At 46.2% G+C, this 22,855-nt stretch overlaps 1 protein-coding gene across 2 annotated transcripts in view; it reads left to right on the plus strand.

Moving 5' to 3' along the window:
• SNX2 (sorting nexin 2) overlaps nucleotides 1–22,855 on the plus strand; it is a 129,223-nt gene that overhangs the window by 38,759 nt on the left and 67,609 nt on the right. For both annotated transcript variants that reach the window (XM_063964214.1, XM_063964213.1), the window contains exons 4-8: nucleotides 5,909–5,975; nucleotides 6,249–6,292; nucleotides 13,408–13,549; nucleotides 14,310–14,388; nucleotides 21,052–21,127. In XM_063964214.1, coding sequence (XP_063820284.1) covers nucleotides 5,909–5,975; nucleotides 6,249–6,292; nucleotides 13,408–13,549; nucleotides 14,310–14,388; nucleotides 21,052–21,127 — 408 coding nt within the window. The remainder of the gene's footprint in view (nucleotides 1–5,908; nucleotides 5,976–6,248; nucleotides 6,293–13,407; nucleotides 13,550–14,309; nucleotides 14,389–21,051; nucleotides 21,128–22,855) is intronic.

The following is a 22,855-nucleotide window of genomic DNA, read 5'->3' on the forward strand; positions in this document are numbered from 1 at the left end:
AGGAAAATAGCTCAGTGCATACACACTGAGCGATTTTTCTCTGTGCCAGCGATGTTCAAGGGGGGGTGAAGCACTTTACACAGTTGGACGGCGGCGGCTAGCGATGATGCGGGAGCGTGCATTAGCGCTCATCGCTAGGCCATACACACAAGACGAGTTCGAGCTCAAAATGCCAAAAGTGAGCTACTTTGAGCTCAAAATCGCCCTGTGTGCATGGGCCTTTACAACGGTGTCTGCCCATGAAGGCAATAGTCTTACTGCAGAGCGCAATAATCGGATTAGTCAATGTATGGCCACATATGCTGTAATGGTAGGCTTATCAGTTTGTGACTGAAATAATACATGTGGCCAGCATTAACTTTTGTGGTGTGTGTGTGTGTTTTATTTATTTATTTTCTCTGACGTCCTAAGTGGATGCTGGGGACTCCGTCAGGACCATGGGGAATAGCGGCTCCGCAGGAGACAGGGCACAAAAGTAAAAGCTTTAGGATCAGGTGGTGTGCACTGGCTCCTCCCCCTATGACCCTCCTCCAAGCCTCAGTTAGGTTTTTGTGCCCGGCCGAGAAGGGTGCAATCTAGGTGGCTCTCCTAAAGAGCTGCTTAGAGTAAAAGTTTTGTTAGGTTTTTTATTTTCAGTGAGTCCTGCTGGCAACAGGCTCACTGCAATGAGGGACTTAGGGGAGAAGAAGTGAACTCACCTGCGTGCAGGATGGATTGGCTTCTTAGGCTACTGGACACTAGCTCCAGAGGGACGATCACAGGTACAGCCTGGATGGGTCACCGGAGCCGCGCCGCCGACCCCCTTGCAGATGCTGAAGAGAGAAGAGGTCCAGAAATCGGCGGCTGAAGACTTCTCAGTCTTCATGAGGTAGCGCACAGCACTGCAGCTGTGCGCCATTGCTCTCAGCACACTTCACACCAACGGTCACTGAGGGTGCAGGGCGCTGGGGGGGGGCGCCCTGGGCAGCAATGAAAGTACCTATGCTGGCTAAAAATACATCACATATAGCCTCTGGGGCTATATGGATGTATTTAACCCCTGCCAGGTTGTCAGAAAAACGGGAGAAGAAGCCCGACGAAAAGGGGGCGGGGCCTATTCTCCTCAGCACACAGCGCCATTTTCCTACACAGCTCCGCTGCTAGGAAGGCTCCCAGGCTCTCCCCTGCACTACAGAAACAGGGTTAAAACAGAGAGGGGGGGCACTTATTTGGCGATATTATTATATATTAAGATGCTATAAGGGAAAACACTTATATAAGGTTGTCCCTGTATAATTATAGCGTTTTGGTGTGTGCTGGCAAACTCTCCCTCTGTCTCCCCAAAGGGCTAGTGGGGTCCTGTCCTCTATCAGAGCATTCCCTGTGTGTGTGCTGTGTGTCGGTACGTGTGTGTCGACATGTATGAGGACGATGTTGGTGAGGAGGCGGAGCAATTGCCTGTAATGGTGATGTCACTCTCTAGGGAGTCGACACCGGAATGGATGGCTTATTTAGGGAATTACGTGATAATGTCAACACACTGCAAGGTCGGTTGACGACATGAGACGGCCGGCAAACCAATTAGTACCTGTCCAGGCGTCTCAAACACCGTCAGGGGCTTTAAAACGCCCATTTACCTCAGTCGGTCGACACAGACACGGACACTGACTCCAGTGTCGACGGTGAAGAAACAAACGTATTTTCCATTAGGGGCCACACGTTACATGTTAAGGGCAATGAAGGAGGTGTTACATATTTCTGATACTACAAGTACCACAAAAAAGGGTATTATGTGGGGTGTGAAAAAACTACCTGTAGTTTTTCCTGAATCAGATAAATCAAAACAAGTGGCGTTACCGTCTCCAGATACGGCCGCCCTCAAGGAGCCAGCTGATAGGAGGCTGGAAAATATCCTAAAAAGTATATACACACATACTGGTGTTATACTGCGACCAGCGATCGCCTCAGCCTGGATGTGCAGCGCTGGGGTGGCTTGGTCGGATTCCCTGACTGAAAATATTGATACCCTTGACAGGGACAGTATTTTATTGACTATAGAGCATTTAAAGGATGCATTTCTATATATGCGAGATGCACAGAGGGATATTTGCACTCTGGCATCAAGAGTAAGTGCGATGTCCATATCTGCCAGAAGATGTTTATGGACACGACAGTGGTCAGGTGATGCAGATTCCAAATGGCACATGGAAGTATTGCCGTATAAAGGTGAGGAGTTATTTGGGGTCGGTCCATCGGACCTGGTGGCCACGGCAACAGCTGGAAAATCCACCTTTTTTACCCCAAGTCACATCTCAGCAGAAAAAGACACCGTCTTTTCAGCCTCAGTCCTTTCGTCCCCATAAGGGCAAGCGGGCAAAAGGCCAGTCATATCTGCCCAGGGATAGAGGAAAGGGAAGAAGACTGCAGCAGGCAGCCCCTTCCCAGGAACAGAAGCCCTCCACCGCTTCTGCCAAGTCCTCAGCATGACGCTGGGGCCGTACAAGCGGACTCAGGTGCGGTGGGGGGTCGTCTCAAGAGTTTCAGCGCGCAGTGGGCTCACTCGCAAGTGGACCCCTGGATCCTACAAGTAGTATCCCAGGGGTACAGATTGGAAATTCGAGACGTCTCCCCCTCGCAGGTTCCTGAAGTCTGCTTTACCAACGTCTCCCTCCGACAGGGAGGCAGTATTGGAAACAATTCACAAGCTGTATTCCCAGCAGGTGATAATCAAAGTACCCCTCCTACAACAAGGAAAGGGGTATTATTCCACACTATATTGTGGTACTGAAGCCAGACGGCTCGGTGAGACCTATTCTAAATCTGAAATCTTTGAACACTTACATACAAAGGTTCAAATCAAGATGGAGTCACTCAGAGCAGTGATAGCGAACCAGGAAGAAGGGGACTATATGGTGTCCCTGGACATCAAGGATGCTTACCTCCATGTCCCAATTTGCCCTTCTCACCAAGGGTACCTCAGGTTCGTGGTACAGAACTGTCACTATCAGTTTCAGACGCTGCCGTTTGGATTGTCCACGGCACCCCGGGTCTTTACCAAGGTAATGGCCGAAATGATGATCCTTCTTCAAAGAAAAGGCGTCTTAATTATCCCTTACTTGGACGATCTCCTGATAAGGGCAAGGTCCAGAGAACAGTTGGAGGTCGGAGTAGCACTATCTCAAGTAGTTCTACGACAGCACGGGTGGATTCTAAATATTCCAAAATCGCAGCTGTTTCCGACGACACGTCTGCTGTTCCTAGGGATGATTCTGGACACAGTCCAGAAAAAGGTGTTTCTCCCGGAGGAGAAAGCCAGGGAGTTATCCGAGCTAGTCAGAAACCTCCTAAAACCAGGCCAAGTGTCAGTGCATCAATGCACAAGAGTCCTGGGAAAAATGGTGGCTTCTTACGAAGCGATTCCATTCGGCAGATTTCACGCAAGAATTTTTCAGTGGGATCTGCTGGACGAATGGTCCGGATCGCATCTTCAGATGCATCAGCGGATAATCCTGTCTCCAAGGACAAGGGTGTCTCTTCTGTGGTGGCTGCAGAGTGCTCATCTACTAGAGGGCAGCACATTCGGCATTCAGGACTGGGTTCTGGTGACCACGGATGCCAGCCTGAGAGGCTGGGGAGCAGTCACACAGGGAAGAAATTTCCAAGGAGTGTGGTCAAGTCTGGAGACTTCTCTCCACATAAATATACTGGAGCTAAGGGCAATTTACAATGCTCTGAGCCTAGGAAGACCTCTGCTTCAAAGTCAACCGGTGCTGATCCAGTCGGACAACATCACGGCAGTCGCCCACGTAAACAGACAGGGCGGCACAAGAAGCAGGAGGGCAATGGCAGCAAGGATTCTTCGCTGGGCGAAAAATCATGTGATAACACTGTCAGCGGTGTTCATTCCGGGAGTGGACAACTGGGAAGCAGACTTCCTCAGCAGGAACGACCTCCACCCGGGAGAGTGGGGACTTCATCTGGAAGTCTTCCACATGATTGTGAACCGTTGGGAAAGACCAAAGGTGGACATGATGGCGTCCCGCCTGAACAAAAAACTGGACAGGTATTGCGCCAGGTCAAGAGACCCTCAGGCAATAGCTGGGACGCTCTGGTAACACCGTGGGTGTACCAGTCGGTGTATGTGTTCCCTCCTCTGCCTCTCATACCCAAGGTACTGAGAATTATAAGACGGAGAGGAGTAAGAACTATACTCGTGGCTCCGGATTGGCCAAGAAGGACTTGGTACCCGGAACTTCAAGAGATACTAAGAAGGGACTTGCTTCAGCAAGGATCATGTCTGTTCCAAGACTTACCGCGGCTGCGTTTGACGGCATGGCGGTTGAACGCCGGATCCTAAGGGAAAAAGGCATTCCGGAAGAGGTCATCCCTACCCTGGTCAGAGCCAGGAAGGAGGTGACCGCACAACATTATCACCGCATTTGGCGAAAATATGTTGCATGGTGTGAGGCCAGGAAGGCCCCCACGGAGGAATTTCAACTCGGTCGATTCCTGCATTTCCTACAAACAGGAGTGTCTATGGGCCTCAAATTGGGGTCCATTAAGGTTCAAATTTCGGCCCTGTCGATTTTCTTCCAGAAAGAATTGGCTTCAGTTCCTGAAGTCCAGAAGTTTGTCAAGGGAGTACTGCATATACAACCCCCTTTTGTGGCACTGTGGGATCTCAACGTAGTTCTGGGATTCCTCAAATCACATTGGTTTAAACCGCTCAAATCTGTGGATTTGAAATATCTCACATGGAAAGTGACCATGCTGTTGGCCCTGGCCTCGGCCAGGCGAGTGTCAGAATTGGCGGCTTTGTCTCACAAAAGCCCATATCTGATTGTCCATTCGGACAGGGCAGAGCTGCGGACTCGTCCCCAGTTTCTCCCTAAGGTGGTGTCAGCGTTTCACCTGAACCAGCTTATTGTGGTACCTGCGGCTACTAGGGACTTGGAGGACTCCAAGTTGCTAGATGTTGTCAGGGCCCTGAAAATATAGGTTTCCAGGACGGCTGGAGTCAGGAAAACTGACTTGCTGTTATCCTGTATGCACCCAACAAACTGGGTGCTCTTGTTTCTAAGCAGACGATTGCTAGTTGGATGTGTAGTACAATTCAGCTTGCACATTCTGTGGCAAGCCTGCCACAGCCAAGATATGTAAATGCCCATTCCACAAGGAAGGTGGGCTCATCTTGGGCGGCTGCCCGAGGGGTCTCGGCTTTACAACTTTGCCGAGCTGCTACTTGGTCAGGGGCAAACACGTTTGAAAAATTCTACAAATTTGATACCCTGGCTGAGGAGGACCTGGAGTTCTCTCATTCGGTGCTGCAGAGTCATCCGCACTCTCCCGCCCGTTTGGGAGCTTTGGTATAATCCCCATGGTCCTGACGGAGTCCCCAGCATCCACTTAGGACGTCAGAGAAAATAAGAATTTACTTACCGATAATTCTATTTCTCGTAGTCCGTAGTGGATGCTGGGCGCCCATCCCAAGTGCGGATTGTCTGCAATACTTGTACATAGTTATTGTTACAAAAATCGGGTTATTGTTGTGAGCCATCTTTTCAGAGGCTCCGCTGTTATCATGCTGTTAACTGGGTTCAGATCACAGGTTGTACAGTGTGATTGGTGTGGCTGGTATGAGTCTTACCCGGGATTCAAAATCCTTCCTTATTGTGTACGCTCGTCCGGGCACAGTATCCTAACTGAGGCTTGGAGGAGGGTCATAGGGGGAGGAGCCAGTGCACACCACCTGATCCTAAAGCTTTTACTTTTGTGCCCTGTCTCCTGCGGTGCCGCTATTCCCCATGGTCCTGGCGGAGTCCCCAGCATCCACTACGGACTACGAGAAATAGAATTATCGGTAAGTAAATTCTTATTTTTTTAATCATTTCATAAGTGCCTCTGAGGGTAACCCAATTTATTTACACAGATTGAAGAGGAAGCAAATGGAGATTTCTTTGATGTTGAAATTGGTGTTTCAGACCCAGAAAAAGTTGGTAGGTACTTAATGAATGTATTTGAATATTCTGCCATTAGTAAATGTTTCTCCAGAAAACAGATGTGACTCTCCTTGTATGTTAGACAGATCCATCATTTCCATTCATTTTCTTTTGCATGGGTAAGATGTCTGTACCATCATGCAGTGCTACAGTGATTGCTCTACCATTTTTATGTATTTTTAGGTGTACTGCTTTTGATAAAGCATCCTACATATTTAAGAATAGAAGTGGGTGCTTTTTGTTTTAAATGTGTTCCATTTTCTATTTTAGGGGATGGAATGAATGCTTATATGGCATACAGAGTAACCACCAAGGTTCGTTCCAATGTTATTAAATTATAAATGTATGGATTTATTACCTTGTATAAGATTCTAAAACCTGGGTAAGTTTGTTATATGCAGTCACTGTTTCTCCATTGTAAACGAAGACTGACACGCTGATGCTATAAACTGTTAAACGTTGTTTCTCTGACGTCCTAGTGGATGCTGGGGACTCCGTAAGGACCATGGGGAATAGCGGGCTCCGCAGGAGACTGGGCACTCTAAAGAAAGATTTAGTACTACTGGTGTGCACTGGCTCCTCCCTCTATGCCCCTCCTTCAGACCTCAGTTAGAATCTGTGCCCGGACAGAGCTGGGTGCTTTTAGTGAGCTCTCCTGAACTTGCTAATAAGAAAGTATTTTAGTTAGGTTTTTTTATTTTCAGAGAGCTTCTGCTGGCAACAGACTCTCTGCTACGAGGGACTGAGGGGAGAGAAGCAAACCTACTAACTGCGGCTAGGTTGCGCTTCTTAGGCTACTGGACACCATTAGCTCCAGAGGGATCGAACACAGGACCTGACCTTGTCGTCCGTTCCTGGAGCCGCGCCGCCGTCCCCCTCGCAGAGCCAGAAGACAGAAGCCGGCAGAAGCGGAGAAGACATCGAAATCGGCTGCAGAAGACTCCTGTCTTCACATGAGGTAGCGCACAGCACTGCAGCTGTGCGCCATTGCGCCCACACTAACCCACACACTCCGGTCACTGTAGGGCGCAGGGGGGGGCGCCCTGGGCAGCAATTGTTACCTCCTGGCGAATGCTGCATATAAACAGTGGCACACTGTTATATGTATGAGCCCCCGCCATTTATTTTGCAAGAAATCGCGGGACAGAAGCCCGCCGCTGAGGGGGCGGGGCCTTCTTCCTCAGCACTCACCAGCGCCATTTTCCTTCCACAGCTCCGCTGAGAGGAAGCTCCCCAGGCTCTCCCCTGCAGAATCACGGTAGAAGGGTAAAAAAAGAGAGGGGGGGCACATAAATTTAGGCGCAAATAATCATAATACAGCAGCTACTGGGTAAACACTAAGTTACTGTGTAATCCCTGGGTTATATAGCGCTGGGGTGTGTGCTGGCAAACTTTCTCTCTGTCTCTCCAAAAGGCCTTGTGGGGGTCCTGTCCTCATTTAGATCTTCCCCTGTGTGTGTGGTGTGTCGGTACGCGTGTGTCGACATGTTTGACGAAGAGGGCTATGTGGAGGCAGAGCAAGTGCAGTTGACTGACGTGTCGCCGCCGACGGTGCCGACACCTGATTGGATGGATATGTGGAAGGTGTTAAATGATAATGTAAACTCCTTACATAAAAGGTTGAATAAAGCTGATACCTCGGGCCAGTCAGGGTCTCAACCCATGCCTGATCCTACAGTGCAGAAGCCCTCAGGGTCTCGAAAGCGCCCACTATCCAAAATGGTTGACACAGATGTCGACACGGATTCTGACTCCAGTGTTGACGACGATGATGCAAAATTGCAACCAAAAATGACAAAAGCTATACGTTACATGATTATAGCGATGAAGGATATTTTACACATATCAGAGGTAAACCCTGTCCCTGACCAGAGGGTTTATATGTATGGGGAGAAAAAGCAAGAGGTGACTTTTCCCCCTTCACATGAGTTAAATGAGTTATGTGAAAGAGCGTGGGATTCCCCAGATAAGAAAGTCCTGATTTCCAAAAGGTTACTTATGGCGTACCCTTTCCCGCCAGAGGACAGGGTGCGCTGGGAATCCTCCCCTAGGGTAGATAAAGCTCTGACACGCTTATCTAAGAAGGTGGCTCTGCCGTCGCAGGATACGGCCACCCTAAAGGATCCTGCAGATAGAAAGCGGGAAAGTATCCTGAAATCTGTTTATACACATTCAGGGACTCTACTGAGGCCGGCAATTGCGTCGGCGTGGATGTGTAGTGCTGTAGCAGCGTGGACAGATAATCTGTCTGAGGAAATGGATACCTTAGACAGGGATACCATTATGGTGACCCTGGGGCATATAAAAGACACTGTCCTTTATATGAGGGATGCCCAGAGGGACATTTGCCTACTGGGGTCTAGAATTAATGCAATGTCAATTTCTGCCAGGAGGGTCCTGTAGACTCTGCAGTGGACAGGTGATGCCGACTCCAAAAAACACATGGAGGTGTTACCTTACAAGGGTGAGGAATTGTTTGGGGACGGTCTCTCGGACCTGGTTTCCACAGCTACTGCTGGGAAGTCAAACTTTTTGCTATATATTCCCTCACAACCGAAGAAAGCACCGTATTACCAAATGCAGTCCTTTCGCGCACAAAGAAGCAAGAAGGTCAGAGGTGCTTCCTTTCTTGCTAGAGGCAGGGGCAGAGGAAAAAAGCTGCACCTTACAGCTAGTTCCCAGGAACGGAAGTCCTCCCCGGCTTCCACTAAATCCACCGCATGACGCTGGGGCTCCACGGGTGGAGCCAGGAGTGGTGGGGGCGCGTCTCCGACATTTCAGCCACCAGTGGGTTCGCTCACAGGTGGATCCCTGGGCTATTCAGATTGTGTCTCAGGGATACAAGCTGGAATTCGAGGTGATGCCCCCTCAACGTTACCTAAAATCGGCCCTGCCAGCTTCCCCCATAGAAAGGGAAGTAGTGATAGCGGCAATTCGCAAGCTATTTCTCCAGCAGGTGGTGGTAAAGGTTCCCCTTCATCAACAGGGGAAGGGATACTATTCCACAATGTTTGTGGTACCAAAACCGGACGGTTCGGTCAGACCTATATTAAATTTAAAGTCCCTGAACATTTATCTGAAAAGATTCAAGTTCAAAATGGAATCGCTCAGAGCGGTCATTGCAAGCCTGGAAAAGGGGGATTTTATGGTGTCTCTGGACATCAAGGATGCTTACTTGCATGTCCCCATTTATCCGCCTCATCAGGAGTACCTCAGATTTGTGGTACATGACTGTCATTACCAATTCCAGACGTTGCCGTTTGGTCTGTCCACGGCACCAAGAATATTTACCAAGGTAATGGCAGAAATGATGGTGATCCTGAGAAAGCAAGGATTCACAGTTATCCCATACTTGGACGATCTCCTCATAAAGGCGAGGTCGAGGGAGCAGTTGCAGATCAGCGTAGCGCACTCACAGGAAGTGTTGCAACAGCATGGCTGGATTCTGAATATCCCAAAGTCGCAGCTGATTCCTATGACGCGTCTGCCCTTTCTGGGCATGATTCTGGACACAGACCAGAAGAAGGTGTTTCTCCCGACGGAGAAGGCTCAAGAGCTTGTGACTCTAGTCAGAGACCTCTTAAAACTGAAACAGGTGTCGGTGCATCACTGCACGCGAGTCCTGGGAAAGATGGTGGCATCGTACGAACCCATTCCCTTCGGCAGGTTCCATGCGAGGATCTTTCAATGGGATCTGTTGGACAAATGGTCCGGATCGCATCTTCAGATGCATCGGCTGATCACCCTGTCCCCCAGGGACAGGGTGTCTCTTCTGTGGTGGCTACAGAGTGCTCACCTTCTCGAGGGCCGCAGTTTCGGCATACAGGACTGGGTCCTGGTGACCACGGATGTGAGGGTGGGGGGGCAGTCACTCAGGGAAGAAACTTCCAAGGGTTGTGGTCAAGTCAGGAAACTTGTCTGCACATAAATATCCTGGAACCAAGGGCCATATTCAACGCCCTGAGTCAAGCGGAGCCCCTGCTTCGCAACCAACCGGTGCTGATTGTCAGACAACATCACCGCGGTGGCTCATGTAAACCGCCAGGGCGGCACAAGAAGCAGAGTCTCGATGGCGGAAGCCACCAGGATTCTTCGGTGGGCGGAGAATCACGTACAAGCACTGTCAGCAGTGTTCATTCCGGGAGTGGACAACTGGGAAGCAGACTTCCTCAGCAGGCACGACCTCCACCCGGGAGAGTGGGGACTTCATCAAGAAGTCTTCATTCAGATTACAAGTCGATGGGAACTGCCACAGGTAGACATGATGGCGTCCCGTCTCAACAAAAAGCTGCAACGGTATTGCGCCAGGTCAAGAGAGCCTCAGGCGATAGCTGTGGACGCCCTGGTAACACCGTGGGTGTTCCAGTCGGTCTATGTGTTCCCTCCTATTCGTCTCATACCCAGGGTACTGAGAATCGTAAGAAGAAGAGGAGTGAGAACAATACTCATTGTTCCGGATTGGCCAAGAAGACCTTGGTACCCGGAATTGCAAGAAATGCTCACAGAGGACCCATGGCCTCTGCCTCTCAGACAGGACCTGTTGCAACAGGGGCCCTGCCTGTTCCAAGACTTACCGCGGCTGCGTTTGACGGCATGGCGGTTGAATGCCGGATCCTAGCGGAAAAAGGCATTCCGGAGGAAGTTATTCCTACGCTGATAAAGGCTAGGAAGGACGTGACAGCAAAGTATTATCACCGCATATGGCGAAAATATGATGCTTGGTGTGAGGCCAGGAAGGCCCTTACAGAGGAATTCCAACTGGGCAGATTTCTGCACTTTCTACAGTCTGGAGTGACTATGGGCTTGAAGTTGGGATCCATAAAGGTCCAGATTTCGGCCCTATCCATTTTCTTTCAAAAGGAACTGGCGTCTCTTCCTGAAGTTCAGACGTTTGTTAAGGGAGTGCTGCATATTCAGCCCCCTTTTGTGCCACCAGTGGCACCTTGGGATCTCAACGTGGTGTTGGGTTTCCTAAAATCCCACTGGTTTGAACCACTTAAGACCGTGGAGCTGAAGTATCTCACGTGGAAGGTGGTCATGCTATTGGCATTAGCTTCGGCTAGGCGTGTGTCAGAATTGGCGGCTTTGTCATGTAAAAGCCCCTATCTGGTTTTTCATATGGACAGGGCAGAATTGCGGACTCGTCCCCAATTTCTGCCAAAGGCGGTGTCATCTTTTCATTTGAACCAACCTATTGTAGTGCCTGCGGCTACTTGTGACTTGGAGGATTCCAGGTTACTAGATGTAGTCAGGGCTTTGAAGATTTATGTAGCCCGAACGGCTGGAGTCCGGAAAACTGACTCGCTGTTTATCCTATATGCCCCCAACAAGTTGGGTGCTCCTGCTTCAAAGCAAACCGTTGCCCGCTGGATCTGTAACACGATTCAGCAGGCTCATTCTGCGGCTGGATTGCCGCATCCAAAATCAGTGAAAGCCCATTCCACAAGGAAAGGTGGGCTCTTCTTGGGCGGCTGCCCGAGGGGTCTCGGCATTACAGCTTTGCCGAGCTGCTACTTGGTCGGATTCAAACACATTTGCAAAATTCTACAAGTTTGATACCCTGGCTGAGGAGGACCTTGAGTTTGCCCATTCGGTGCTGCAGAGTCATCCGCACTCTCCCGCCCGTTTGGGAGCTTTGGTATAATCCCCATGGTCCTTACGGAGTCCCCAGCATCCACTAGGACGTCAGAGAAAATAAGATTTTACTTACCGGTAAATCTATTTATCATAGTCCGTAGTGAATGCTGGGCGCCCGTCCCAAGTGCGGACTTTCTGCAATACGTGTACATAGTTATTGCTTAATAATGGGTTATGTTATGTTGGCATCCATTGTTGATGCCCTGTTGTTCATACTGTTGACTGGATAAGTGTATCACAAGTTATACGGTGTGATTGGTGTGGCTGGTATGAGTCTTACCCGAGATTCCAAAATCCTTTCCTTATGTCTGCTCTTCCGGGCACAGTTTCCTTAACTGAGGTCTGGAGGAGGGGCATAGAGGGAGGAGCCAGTGCACACCAGATAGTACTAAATCTTTCTTTAGAGTGCCCAGTCTCCTGCGGAGCCTGCTATTCCCCATGGTCCTTACGGAGTCCCCAGCATCCACTACGGACTACGAGAAATAGATTTACCGGTAAGTAAAATCTTATTTTTTCTAGCTGTGGCCCTCATTCCGAGTTGATCGCTCGCAAGGCGAATTTAGCAGAGTTGCTCACGCTAAGCCTACGCCTACTGGGAGTGTATCTTAGCTTCTTAAAATTGCGACCGATGTATTCGCAATATTGCGATTACAAACTACTTAGCAGTTTCAGAGTAGCTTCAGACTTACTCGGCATCTGCGATCAGTTCAGTGCTTGTCGTTCCTGGTTTGACGTCATAAACACACCCAGCGTTCGCCCAGACACTCCTCCGTTTCTCCAGCCACTCCCGCGTTTTTTCCGGAAACGGTAGCGTTTTTATCCACACGCCCATAAAACGCCGTGTTTCCGCCCAGTAACACCCATTTCCTGTCAATCACACTACGATCGCCGGAGCGAAGAAAAAGCCGTGAGTAAAAATACTATCTTCATAGCAAAATTACTTGGCGCAGTCGCAGAAAAACGCTGCGATGCGAAGAAAAATACCGAGCGAACGACTCGGAATGAGGGCCAGTGGTCGCACATATGGGTTACCTGGGATGCTGTAGGGGAAGAGTAGGCATGATTCTAACCCCCCTGAAGTGCCATTCCTGGTGCATGTGCCGAGATGGATAAGTAAGGAATGAGGGCATAGCAGCGCCCCTTCCTGTGGCCACGCCCCCTCAGCATCCAGATAGTGTTAGGCAGCCCTGTTTTTAGTGGATTGTAACTGCTAATAACACCAAAACTGGCATATTCTGGCTTTTTTTTTTTCTATTGGTAAGATGTTAACTTTATATAAAAAAAAAAAAAAACACATGTTTCAGATATTGTTCTTATAATGCTTCCCCATGTGCATCTAATTGCACAGTATTATAATGAAGGGCTCAGTCATATAAGCACTTAGTGACATTTCAATACTGAACAGGACATGAGAAAATAGCTCTTCATTTCTTGCTGGCATTTAGAATGACTTGTGTTCAGATAACTGTGGTAGAGACGCTCCGAATGCTCTTCACTCTTTACCTCGGTTTGTCTGAACAGCACGGTGATCTCATTGCCAATTTAGTATTCAGAACTCTAATCAGCAAGTCTGTGGAATTTTATTAATTTGTCGTTTTGGCTGTTCATTGATATATTGATGATTGTTCTAGATGTACAGATGATTAACATGATTTCTGCTATTTGCACATTGTTATCGTGACTTATTTAATGTTTAAATACCAGTGGTCTGAAAGGCACTGCTTTTATTATATGCAGCATTTGATGACCCAACATACATAAGTCTATATATGTATTTTTTTATCTCCTGTAGACCTCCCTGTCTATGTTCACCAACAACGAATTCTCTGTGAAGAGAAGGTTTAGTGACTTCCTTGGCCTTCATAGTAAACTAGCAGCAAAATACATGCACATTGGATATATTGTTCCTCCAGCTCCAGAGAAAAGTATTGTAGGTAAGATTTGACCTTTGTGAAATCCCAGAACATTCCTCCAAGTTTCTCGTGAACAGTAACCCTGCAGAAATTCACTTTATAAATTCATAGTTCATGGGTAGATTTTTCTGCAAGAATACAGTGTTTTTCCTCAGGCAGGAAACTGTTGGATTGTCATGGGAAGTAGATAAGCCACTCAAACAATGTAGGGGATAAAAAAAAAAAAAAGAGTGAACAGGTCTGTATTACACAAAAAAGTCACTTGAAAGGAAAAGGAAGACGCTGCAGGAAATTGAGTGCTTGCTGTATTTACAGAATAATACTGGTGCACATAAGAGTGTTACTCAGACACACTGATGGTGGGGGACGGTATTTTGTTTCCAGTGTATCAGAGACCGGTGGAAGGCTGCCAGTTTCAGATGAAGAAAAAAAAGTTTTATTGTTTGATACTATTACTAAAAGTTCTTATGGAACATCTGATTTATTACTAATGTGAAATAATGTAATATATTACAAATAATATTTTGTGACTCTTCCCAGAAAGTAGTTGCTCCAGTATACGGCTATATGCCTGTAATAAAAATGCATTTTAAGAACATAGGCTTGTCCCTTGCAGCTGATGGGTTGTGCAAAGTGTTGAATTACACCTCTGTAACTAGTACAAAAAAACGACAAAAAAAGCGATCATTTTCTAGTTATTTATTACCAAATCTAGATGTCGTTAGTGGTGAATACTCTTAAGTATTGGCTAAAATGGTTAATTGTAATATTTTATTTAAAGGTATGACTAAAGTAAAGGTAGGAAAAGAGGACTCTTCATCCAATGAATTTGTTGAAAAGAGAAGAGCTGCGTTAGAAAGGTAAAAGGTTTTTCTTCATTGATTCTTCAGAGAAACATAAATGTTTGTCCTTGTAATAAAGATGTTGTGCAGATCAGATTGCCTTTGTGCTGGAGAGATCTGCTGCCATTGTGTATCCAATGCAGTTATGTTTTTTTAGGTCTGCAATCTCATTTCTGTCATTTTTTTTGGTATGTTTGTTTTTTAAACCTGGGTTATCCCATCTCCACCAGCTTAGATGATCAGTAGTGTATGTTGCTTGCAACCGCATTGTATACGTTATAACTTATTTAACACTAGGGTACATATTGCAAGTGCTGCATTTTTTTTTTTTTTTTTTTTTTAAGTGCTGCAAATTTTATAGTGGACAGTGAGTCATACTATTCCCCTTTAGAAAAGTCCCATCCTGGTGCAGAACAGCGTGGGGCTGGTTTTTTACTATAGCAGGGGCGCATTATACTCTTATAGTCAGAACCAGCCCCGGCTGTCTGATACTTGGGCTGGGTGATTTTTTGTCTGACTGTAATTCAAACATCTGTCATCAGCATTATTTGTGCTCTGTCAGTCGTTTGCAGTTCTCTGGTATTTATCCACATATATATTTTTTCGGGGGGGGGGGGGGGGGGGGGGGTACTGTTTGTAACATGCAGAACAGTCGTTTCTTTGAGGCACAACACATATATGTATAATGAAGTATACCAGCCTTAGATGGTTTGATGTATGTGGATCTCTAATTATGTCTCACTTGGCAAGGGTCCTGCATGCACTACTCTACCACCTTTTACTTAGTCTTAATGCAGCTTTAGAGCAGTAATTTGAAAGTGTGATAGATACATTTATTTGGAACTCATAGCATAGGTCTTAAACTTGGAGGGAGAGGGATGTATGTTTGCTTTAAAAATAGCGGGCGTTTCATGACTACTCACTTTATTTTTAAAGTATCTGATTGAAAGTTTATGTATGTGTTGTCTCCCATATCCAAAATTCTAAAATACGGAATATTCCAAAATATGGGCATTTTTGAGCGCAACTGAGATAGTAACGGTTATGGGTCAAAAGGTCGACACCAAATGGTCATCTCATTTAAAAGGTCTACATGAATTTTTGTTGGTTTTTTGGTATCAAAATTTTCCTTCCACCACATAGACCCCCAATTAGTGCACCGCTTTCCCTCTTATGGCGAGTGAAGCTTCAGGCAAGGTGCCTCACTCCGCTTCGCTAAGCTGTTCTCAATTGTAGTCCACGTGGATAGTAAAGTATGAAGTAGTCCTAAAAATGAAGAAAAATTCCAAAAAAAACTCATGTCGACCTTTGGACCATGTCAACCATATGCATGTTGACAATTTGGTATTGAATATTTGCTTGTCAACCTTATAACTGTCGACTTATTATCCGGATACCCATAGTGACACCATCGCTTTCCGGTGGTACAGTGTACACACATTTTGTTTAATGCACAAAATTATTAAAAATATTGTATAAAATTACATATATATATATATATATATATATATATATATATATATATATATAATATATAAACATAAATGCATTATGATGTGTGTATGTGTGTGTATATATATATATATATATATATATATATATATACACCAACAAATATAAAGCCACAGCACTCACCACCCCAGAAGCGGGGTGCAGTGTCTACACTCACCACTCATAGGGTGGGGTGCATGTAGCCCATGGCCACCTACTTAAAAATATACAAATAGATAGTTCAGCACTCACCAAAGCAAGCTCACTTATTTTCACAACATCAATAAATAAATGATGGGGGTTTAGTTAGTGAATTGGCCAATGCACGGAAGCCTGCAAACCGCTCGCCAAGGCACTCCACCTTCATGCAGGTCCTACACTATCAGAGTCTCAAAAATTAAAACCTAGCAACTGTATCACACATAATATAACTGCAAATATACCCACTTGGTTTACTGTGTATCTGCCAAATACTCCATGGCTTTTAAAGGTAAACTAGTCACCTGACACTGGCGCTATATATATATATATATATATATATATATACATATACACACTTATCACGGGTCTAAAGTAAATGCTTTTCTCACTTCTGCTGACAAGTCTAGGGTTGGGGCTGCATTCAGACAAGTCAAACAGAAGACTAGTCAACTTTTTGTATGAAATGAGTGAGTTTTCATTCGGGTTGAAGAAAACACAAGTTCAGCACCAGCCAGTTAGGATAGAGCAGAGGTGTATTAGATGCTGGTTTCCGTGGCCAGGGCAATCGATGCTGGGCAAGTGGGCCGTTCTAATAGAGTTAGAGTCCATTGCGGCTCCAGAGGTGGGGCTGCAGTGCAGTCTATGATTCAAATAGGGGAGCCCCATCTCTGGAGCCAACACTGGTAAGATTATAACTAGAATTCTTTAAGGAAACTCTGAACACCAGAAACATGTTGTGATTGTCATCTTAGAGATGTTCATTTCACACTTATTAAGGGGTAGGAGATGCAATATGGGCATCTCATAATATTATATTGAGAGAGAGACACACACACAGATGTCTGGAAGATATGTTGGTTCCTGTGTTACTATCAAAGTGACCGCATTTAGGCACAACGTTTGGGTCAATGTTTCTTAACTGTGGTTGTAATTTATTTAGGGGCTGGGGTGAAACGTGTGTACTATAGTGTATCTGAGAATGAATATACTCAAGAAAACATAATGTGTAATCAGTTAGGGGACAGAGATTGGGTTAGTAATTAATATAATAGTGTGGCCGTACAGACACACGTATCTATTTCCACCATTTCCGCTGCTTCCTCGGTTGCTAAAGCTGATCAAACGAGATTCCACAACAGTCCTACTAGTGGCGCTTCATTGGCCTCGGAAAGCTTGGTTCTTGGATCTCCGCGGTCTACTCGCAGACTATCCGTGGCCGCTTCTGCTTCGTCCAGACCTTCTGCATCAGGGTCCATTTCTTTACCCCGATTTGGCGCTGCTGCATTTGATGGGGTGGCTGTTGAAACCACTCTCAAGACAAGAGGGCATTCCAGAGTCTGTTATACCAACCATGTTACGTGCTAGGAAGCCAGTTACAGCAGCTCATTATCATAGGATTTGGCAAGCTTATTTAGGTTGGTGTGAAGCTCGGAAGTTTCTGACATCTTCTTTCAAGTTTTCCCGTCTTTTGCTATTTTAGCCGGCGGGGTTGGATGGAGGACTTCGTTTAGCGACACTAAAGGGGCAGGTTTCTGCTTTGTCAATTTTTCTTTCAGCGCCAACAGTGCATACGTTCCTGCAAGGTGTCCTTAGAGTTCAACCTCCGTTTATACCACCTACAGCTCCATGGGACTTGAATCTAGTTTTAGACTTTTTGCAGTCCTCAACTTTTGAACCCTTACAACAAGTGGATATTAAGTTTCTAACTTGGAAAACAGTTTTTCTCTTAAGGCCCATACACACTGGGCAATTTTGAGCTGAAAGCAGCTCCCTTTTGGTGTTGAGCTGCTTTCAGCTCAAAACCGCCCAGTGTGTATGCCCAAACGATGAGTGCTGATGCGTGCCCCCGCTTCATTGCTGGCAGCTGCCGTTCATCTGCTGGTATTACCAGCAGATGACCCGCAGGGTGCATGGCTTTCCATAGCGTCCTGCTATGGAAAGCCGTTCACCCCTGCTGACATCGCTGGGTAGGGGGGAAAATAGCTCAGTGTGTATGCACTGAGCGATTTTCAGCCCAGCGATATCAGTGATCATCGCTGTGCATACACTCTGGGCGTGTATATGCACCTTTAGCATTCACTTCTGCAAGGCTTGTCTCTAAATTGGGTGCATTGTCATGCAAACCACCGTTTATCTGGTGTTGCATGATGTTAGAGAGAGGAATTTTGGACGAATCCCACATTTCTCCCAAAGGTAGTATCCTCTCTTCATATAAATCAACCAACTGTTTTTTCAGAAGGTTCAGGAACTCCAGCTTCTTTGGATGTGGTTTGCGCGCTTCGCATTTATGTAGCCCAAACATCAACAGTACGTAAAACAGATGCATTGTTTGTTCTCTATGATGCAGTCAAGGTGGGTTGGCCATCTTCCAAACAGACCTTGGCTAGATGGATTAAGCTGACCATTCGTCAGGCTTATTTTCATGGGCAGCAGGACGTGGGGCTTCCACGACGGATTTTGGTACTTACCAGTTAGATCCTTTTCTTTCAATCCATAGGGGTCACTGGACGCCCGCCCAGAGCAGTTTCACCTGGCTTGTGCTAAGTTCAGTATATCTAATGGTAACACATTATCACCGGCTTGTTTGAATGTTACGGTGGTTATCTGTTGTCATGGCAACTTTTCCAGTTGTCCGTTATGTTATATGTAATTCTCCATTGTTTATCTTATTTCGCTCCTGTTCGGCTCAGTAAAAAACCACTGAGGCATCTTGGGAGTATGGAGGGGGAGGAGGGTTACTAATTTAAATGTGCCTGTCCCTGCTAACGCCCAATCCATATCCCAAGAGTACTCCAGTGTCCCCTATGGATTCAAAGAAAAGGATTTAACTGGTAAGTACCAAAATCCACTAATCCCTGACTACATTTATTTTAGTCGCATATTCTGTCCCAGTATGTAAAACTTGCAGTAGGTGGATGAAACTAACAAAAGTAAATTGTGTGCATGGAATTAGAAAAATAACTCCAGTTCCAACCTCCTGCTTAGAGTCAAGTGGCGGAATGGACTAAGAACTCTTCTCATCCTGCTTCTCTACTACCTCTCCTCTTGATCCTTTACCCTCACAAATAAGTAAAGCTCTGTCTCTGGTGCTCATCCCTACCTTAACTAACCTCTGTAATCTCTCTCTCTCCACTGGTATTTTTCCTTCACTCTTCAAGCATGCAGTGATTACTCCCATTAAAAAAAAAAAAAAAAAAATTCTGACCCTAATGCTCTCTCAAACTACCGCCCTATCTCTCAGCTCCCTTGTCTCTCTAAGCTACTTAAGAGACTTACCTACACTCTCACACACTTTCTTAACTCATACACTTTGTTGGACCCACTTCAGTCAGGCTTCCATTCCCAACATTCCACAGAGACAGCACTGACTAAAGTGGTTAATGATTTGGTCACTACGAAGTCTGAAGGCCACTACTCACTACTTATTCTTCTAGATCTATCTGCTGCATTTGACACTGTAGACCACTCTCTTCTCATACAGACACTACAATCCCTAGGTCTTAAAGACACAGCCATTTCTTGGTTCCTATCGTACCTATCTAATCGCTCCTTCAATGTTCGCTTCTCTGAATCTACCTCCTCTTTGCTACCTCTTTCAGTTGGAGTACCGCAAGGCTCAGTCTTGGGTCCTCTGCTTTTCTCAATCTGTACCTCATCTCTTGGTAAACTAATCAGCTCTTTTGGTTTTCAGTATCATCTGTACGCAGATGATACTTAAATCTACCTATCCTCCCCTGACTTGTCCCTATCTGTACTGGACCGTGTCACTGAATGCCTTTCTGCCATTTCATCCTGGATGACATCTCGCCACCTCAAACTGAATATTTCAAAGACAGAGTTAATTATATTTCCACCGGCCAATAGTAGGTACCAACCTGATATCTCTATCACTGTTGAAAACTCGACTATCTACCCTACCCCACAAGCTCGCTGCCTAGGTGTCATCCTTGACTCTGATCTGTCCTTTGTTCCCCACATTCAATCTGTCTCAAGATCATGTTACATGCATCTAAAAAAACATATCCAAAATACGACCATACCTTACACAAGACACTGCTAAAACTATAATCCACGCTCTCATTATCTCCCGCATTGATTATTGCAATAGTCTCCTAACTGGTCTTCCCAAAACGAGACTCTCACCACTACAATCCATTCTGAATGCAGCGGCGAGGCTTATCTTCCTCGCTAGACGTTCATCGTCTGCAGATCCACTCTGTCAGTCCCTCCATTGGTTACCTGTCCTCTACCGCATTCAATATAAAAATACTTTTACTCACACATAAGGCCATTAACCAAACTACACCAACGTACATCACTTTGCTTATCACAAAATATCTCCCAACCCGACCTCTTCGCTCTTTACAAGACCTGCGTCTCTCATCCACACTCATCACTCGCTCCCACTTTCATCGGGCTGCACCCACTCTGTGGAATGCCCTACCACGCACAATAAGATTCTCCTCTAGTCTCCAAACCTTCAAGCGTTCCCTGAAAACTCACCTCTTTAGGCAAGCGTATCAAATTCCAGAACCGCCCACATAACTTTCATAAACCTTCCTATCAAATTGCATCCACTCTGTACAGTCCACACACATCCTCACATGTCTTCTCATTCTATGCAATAGATAGCACCTTTCCTTGTGTACATATGCCTATTTCCCTATAGATTGTAAGCTTGCGAGCAGGGCCTTCCTACCTCTATGACTGTTATCACCAAGTTTGTTATTGTTATTTCAAATTGTAAAGCGCAACGGAATTTGCTGCGCTATATAAGAAACTGTTAATAAATAAATAAATAAATAAAGAAGGGCAGATTTTATTTGCTTGTACTGAGATAGTTTTTTCATTTTGAATAATGTATTTTAGTGTCTCTCTGAGCCTGGCCTATGAACCTTAATAGCATCAGACTGTTTTATTACCGTTGCAATGTTGCTTTGGAGTTTGAAGAGTGACGTGTTCATATTAAATGTATCTGTTTATCTCTAGATATCTACAACGAACAGTCAAACATCCCACACTGTTGCAAGATCCTGATGTCAGGCAGTTCTTGGAAAGCTCTGAGGTACTTTTTTTTTTTTTTTTTTTTGTACATAAATATGAAAAGTTTTACCTATTTATTTTCATAACATTAGTACTACAGTACATTGGTCTGTGTCAGGGTTCCTCAACCATTCTTATTATGACTGCAATGTTTTTTAGATTTCTCTGACGTCCTAGTGGATGCTGGGAACTCCGAAAGGACCATGGGGAATAGCGGCTCCGCAGGAGACTGGGCACAAAAGTAAAAGCTTTAGGACTAGCTGGTGTGCACTGGCTCCTCCCCCTATGACCCTCCTCCAAGCCTCAGTTAGATTTTTGTGCCCGAACGAGAAGGGTGCAATCTAGGTGGCTCTCCTGAGCTGCTTAGAGTAAAAGTTTAAATTAGTTTTTTTATTTTCAGTGAGTCCTGCTGGCAACAGGCTCACTGCATCGAGGGACTAAGGGGAGAAGAAGCGAACTCACCTGCGTGCAGAGTGGATTGGGCTTCTTAGGCTACTGGACAGTAGCTCCAGAGGGACGATCACAGGCCCAGCCATGGATGGGTCCCAGAGCCGCGCCGCCGTCCCCCTTACAGAGCCAGAAGAGCAGAAGAGGTCCGGAAAATCGGCGGCAGAAGACGTCCTGTCTTCAATAAGGTAGCGCACAGCACCGCAGCTGTGCGCCATTGCTCTCAGCACACTTCACACTCCGGTCACTGAGGGTGCAGGGCGCTGGGGGGGGGGCGCCCTGAGACGCAATAAAAATACCTTAGATGGCAAAAAATACATCACATATAGCTCCTGGGCTATATGGATGCATTTAACCCCTGCCAGAATACATAGAAAAACGGGAGATAAGGCCGCCGATAAGGGGGCGGAGCCTATCTCCTCAGCACACTGGCGCCATTTTCCCTCACAGCTCCGTTGGAGGGAAGCTCCCTGGCTCTCCCCTGTAGTCACTACACTACAGAAAGGGTTAAAAAAGAGAGGGGGGGCACTAATTACGCGCAGTATTAAAGATACAGCAGCTATAAGGGGAAAAACACTTATATAAGGTTATCCCTGTATATATATAGCGCTCTGGTGTGTGTGCTGGCAAACTCTCCCTCTGTCTCCCCAAAGGGCTAGTGGGGTCCTGTCCTCTATCAGAGCATTCCCTGTGTGTGTGCTGTATGTCGGTACGTTTGTGTCGACATGTATGAGGAGAAAAATGATGTGGAGACGGAGCAGATTGCCTGTAATAGTGATGTCACCCCCTAGGGGGTCGACACCTGAGTGGATGAACTGTTGGAAGGAATTACGTGACAGTGTCAGCTCTGTATAAAAGACAGTGGTTGACATGAGACAGCCGGCTACTCAGCTTGTGCCTGTCCAGACGTCTCATAGGCCGTCAGGGGCTCTAAAGCGCCCGTTACCTCAGATGGCAGATATAGACGCCGACACGGATACTGACTCCAGTGTCGACGGTGAAGAGACAAATGTGACTTCCAGTAGGGCCACACGTTACATGATTGAGGCAATGAAAAATGTTTTACACATTTCTGATAATACGAGTACCACCAAAAAGGGGTATTATGTTCGGTGAGGAAAAACTACCTGTAGTTTTCCTGAATCTGAGAAATTAAATGAGGTGTGTGATGATGCGTGGGTTTCCCCCGATAACAACTGATAATTTCTAAAATGTTATTGGCATTATATCCTTTCCCGCCAGAGGTTGGGGTGCGTTGGGAAACACCCCCTAGGGTGGATAAAGCGCTCACACGCTTGTAAGG

This window comes from Pseudophryne corroboree, chromosome 1, assembly GCF_028390025.1.
Source record: "Pseudophryne corroboree isolate aPseCor3 chromosome 1, aPseCor3.hap2, whole genome shotgun sequence".
NCBI lineage: Eukaryota > Metazoa > Chordata > Amphibia > Anura > Myobatrachidae > Pseudophryne > Pseudophryne corroboree.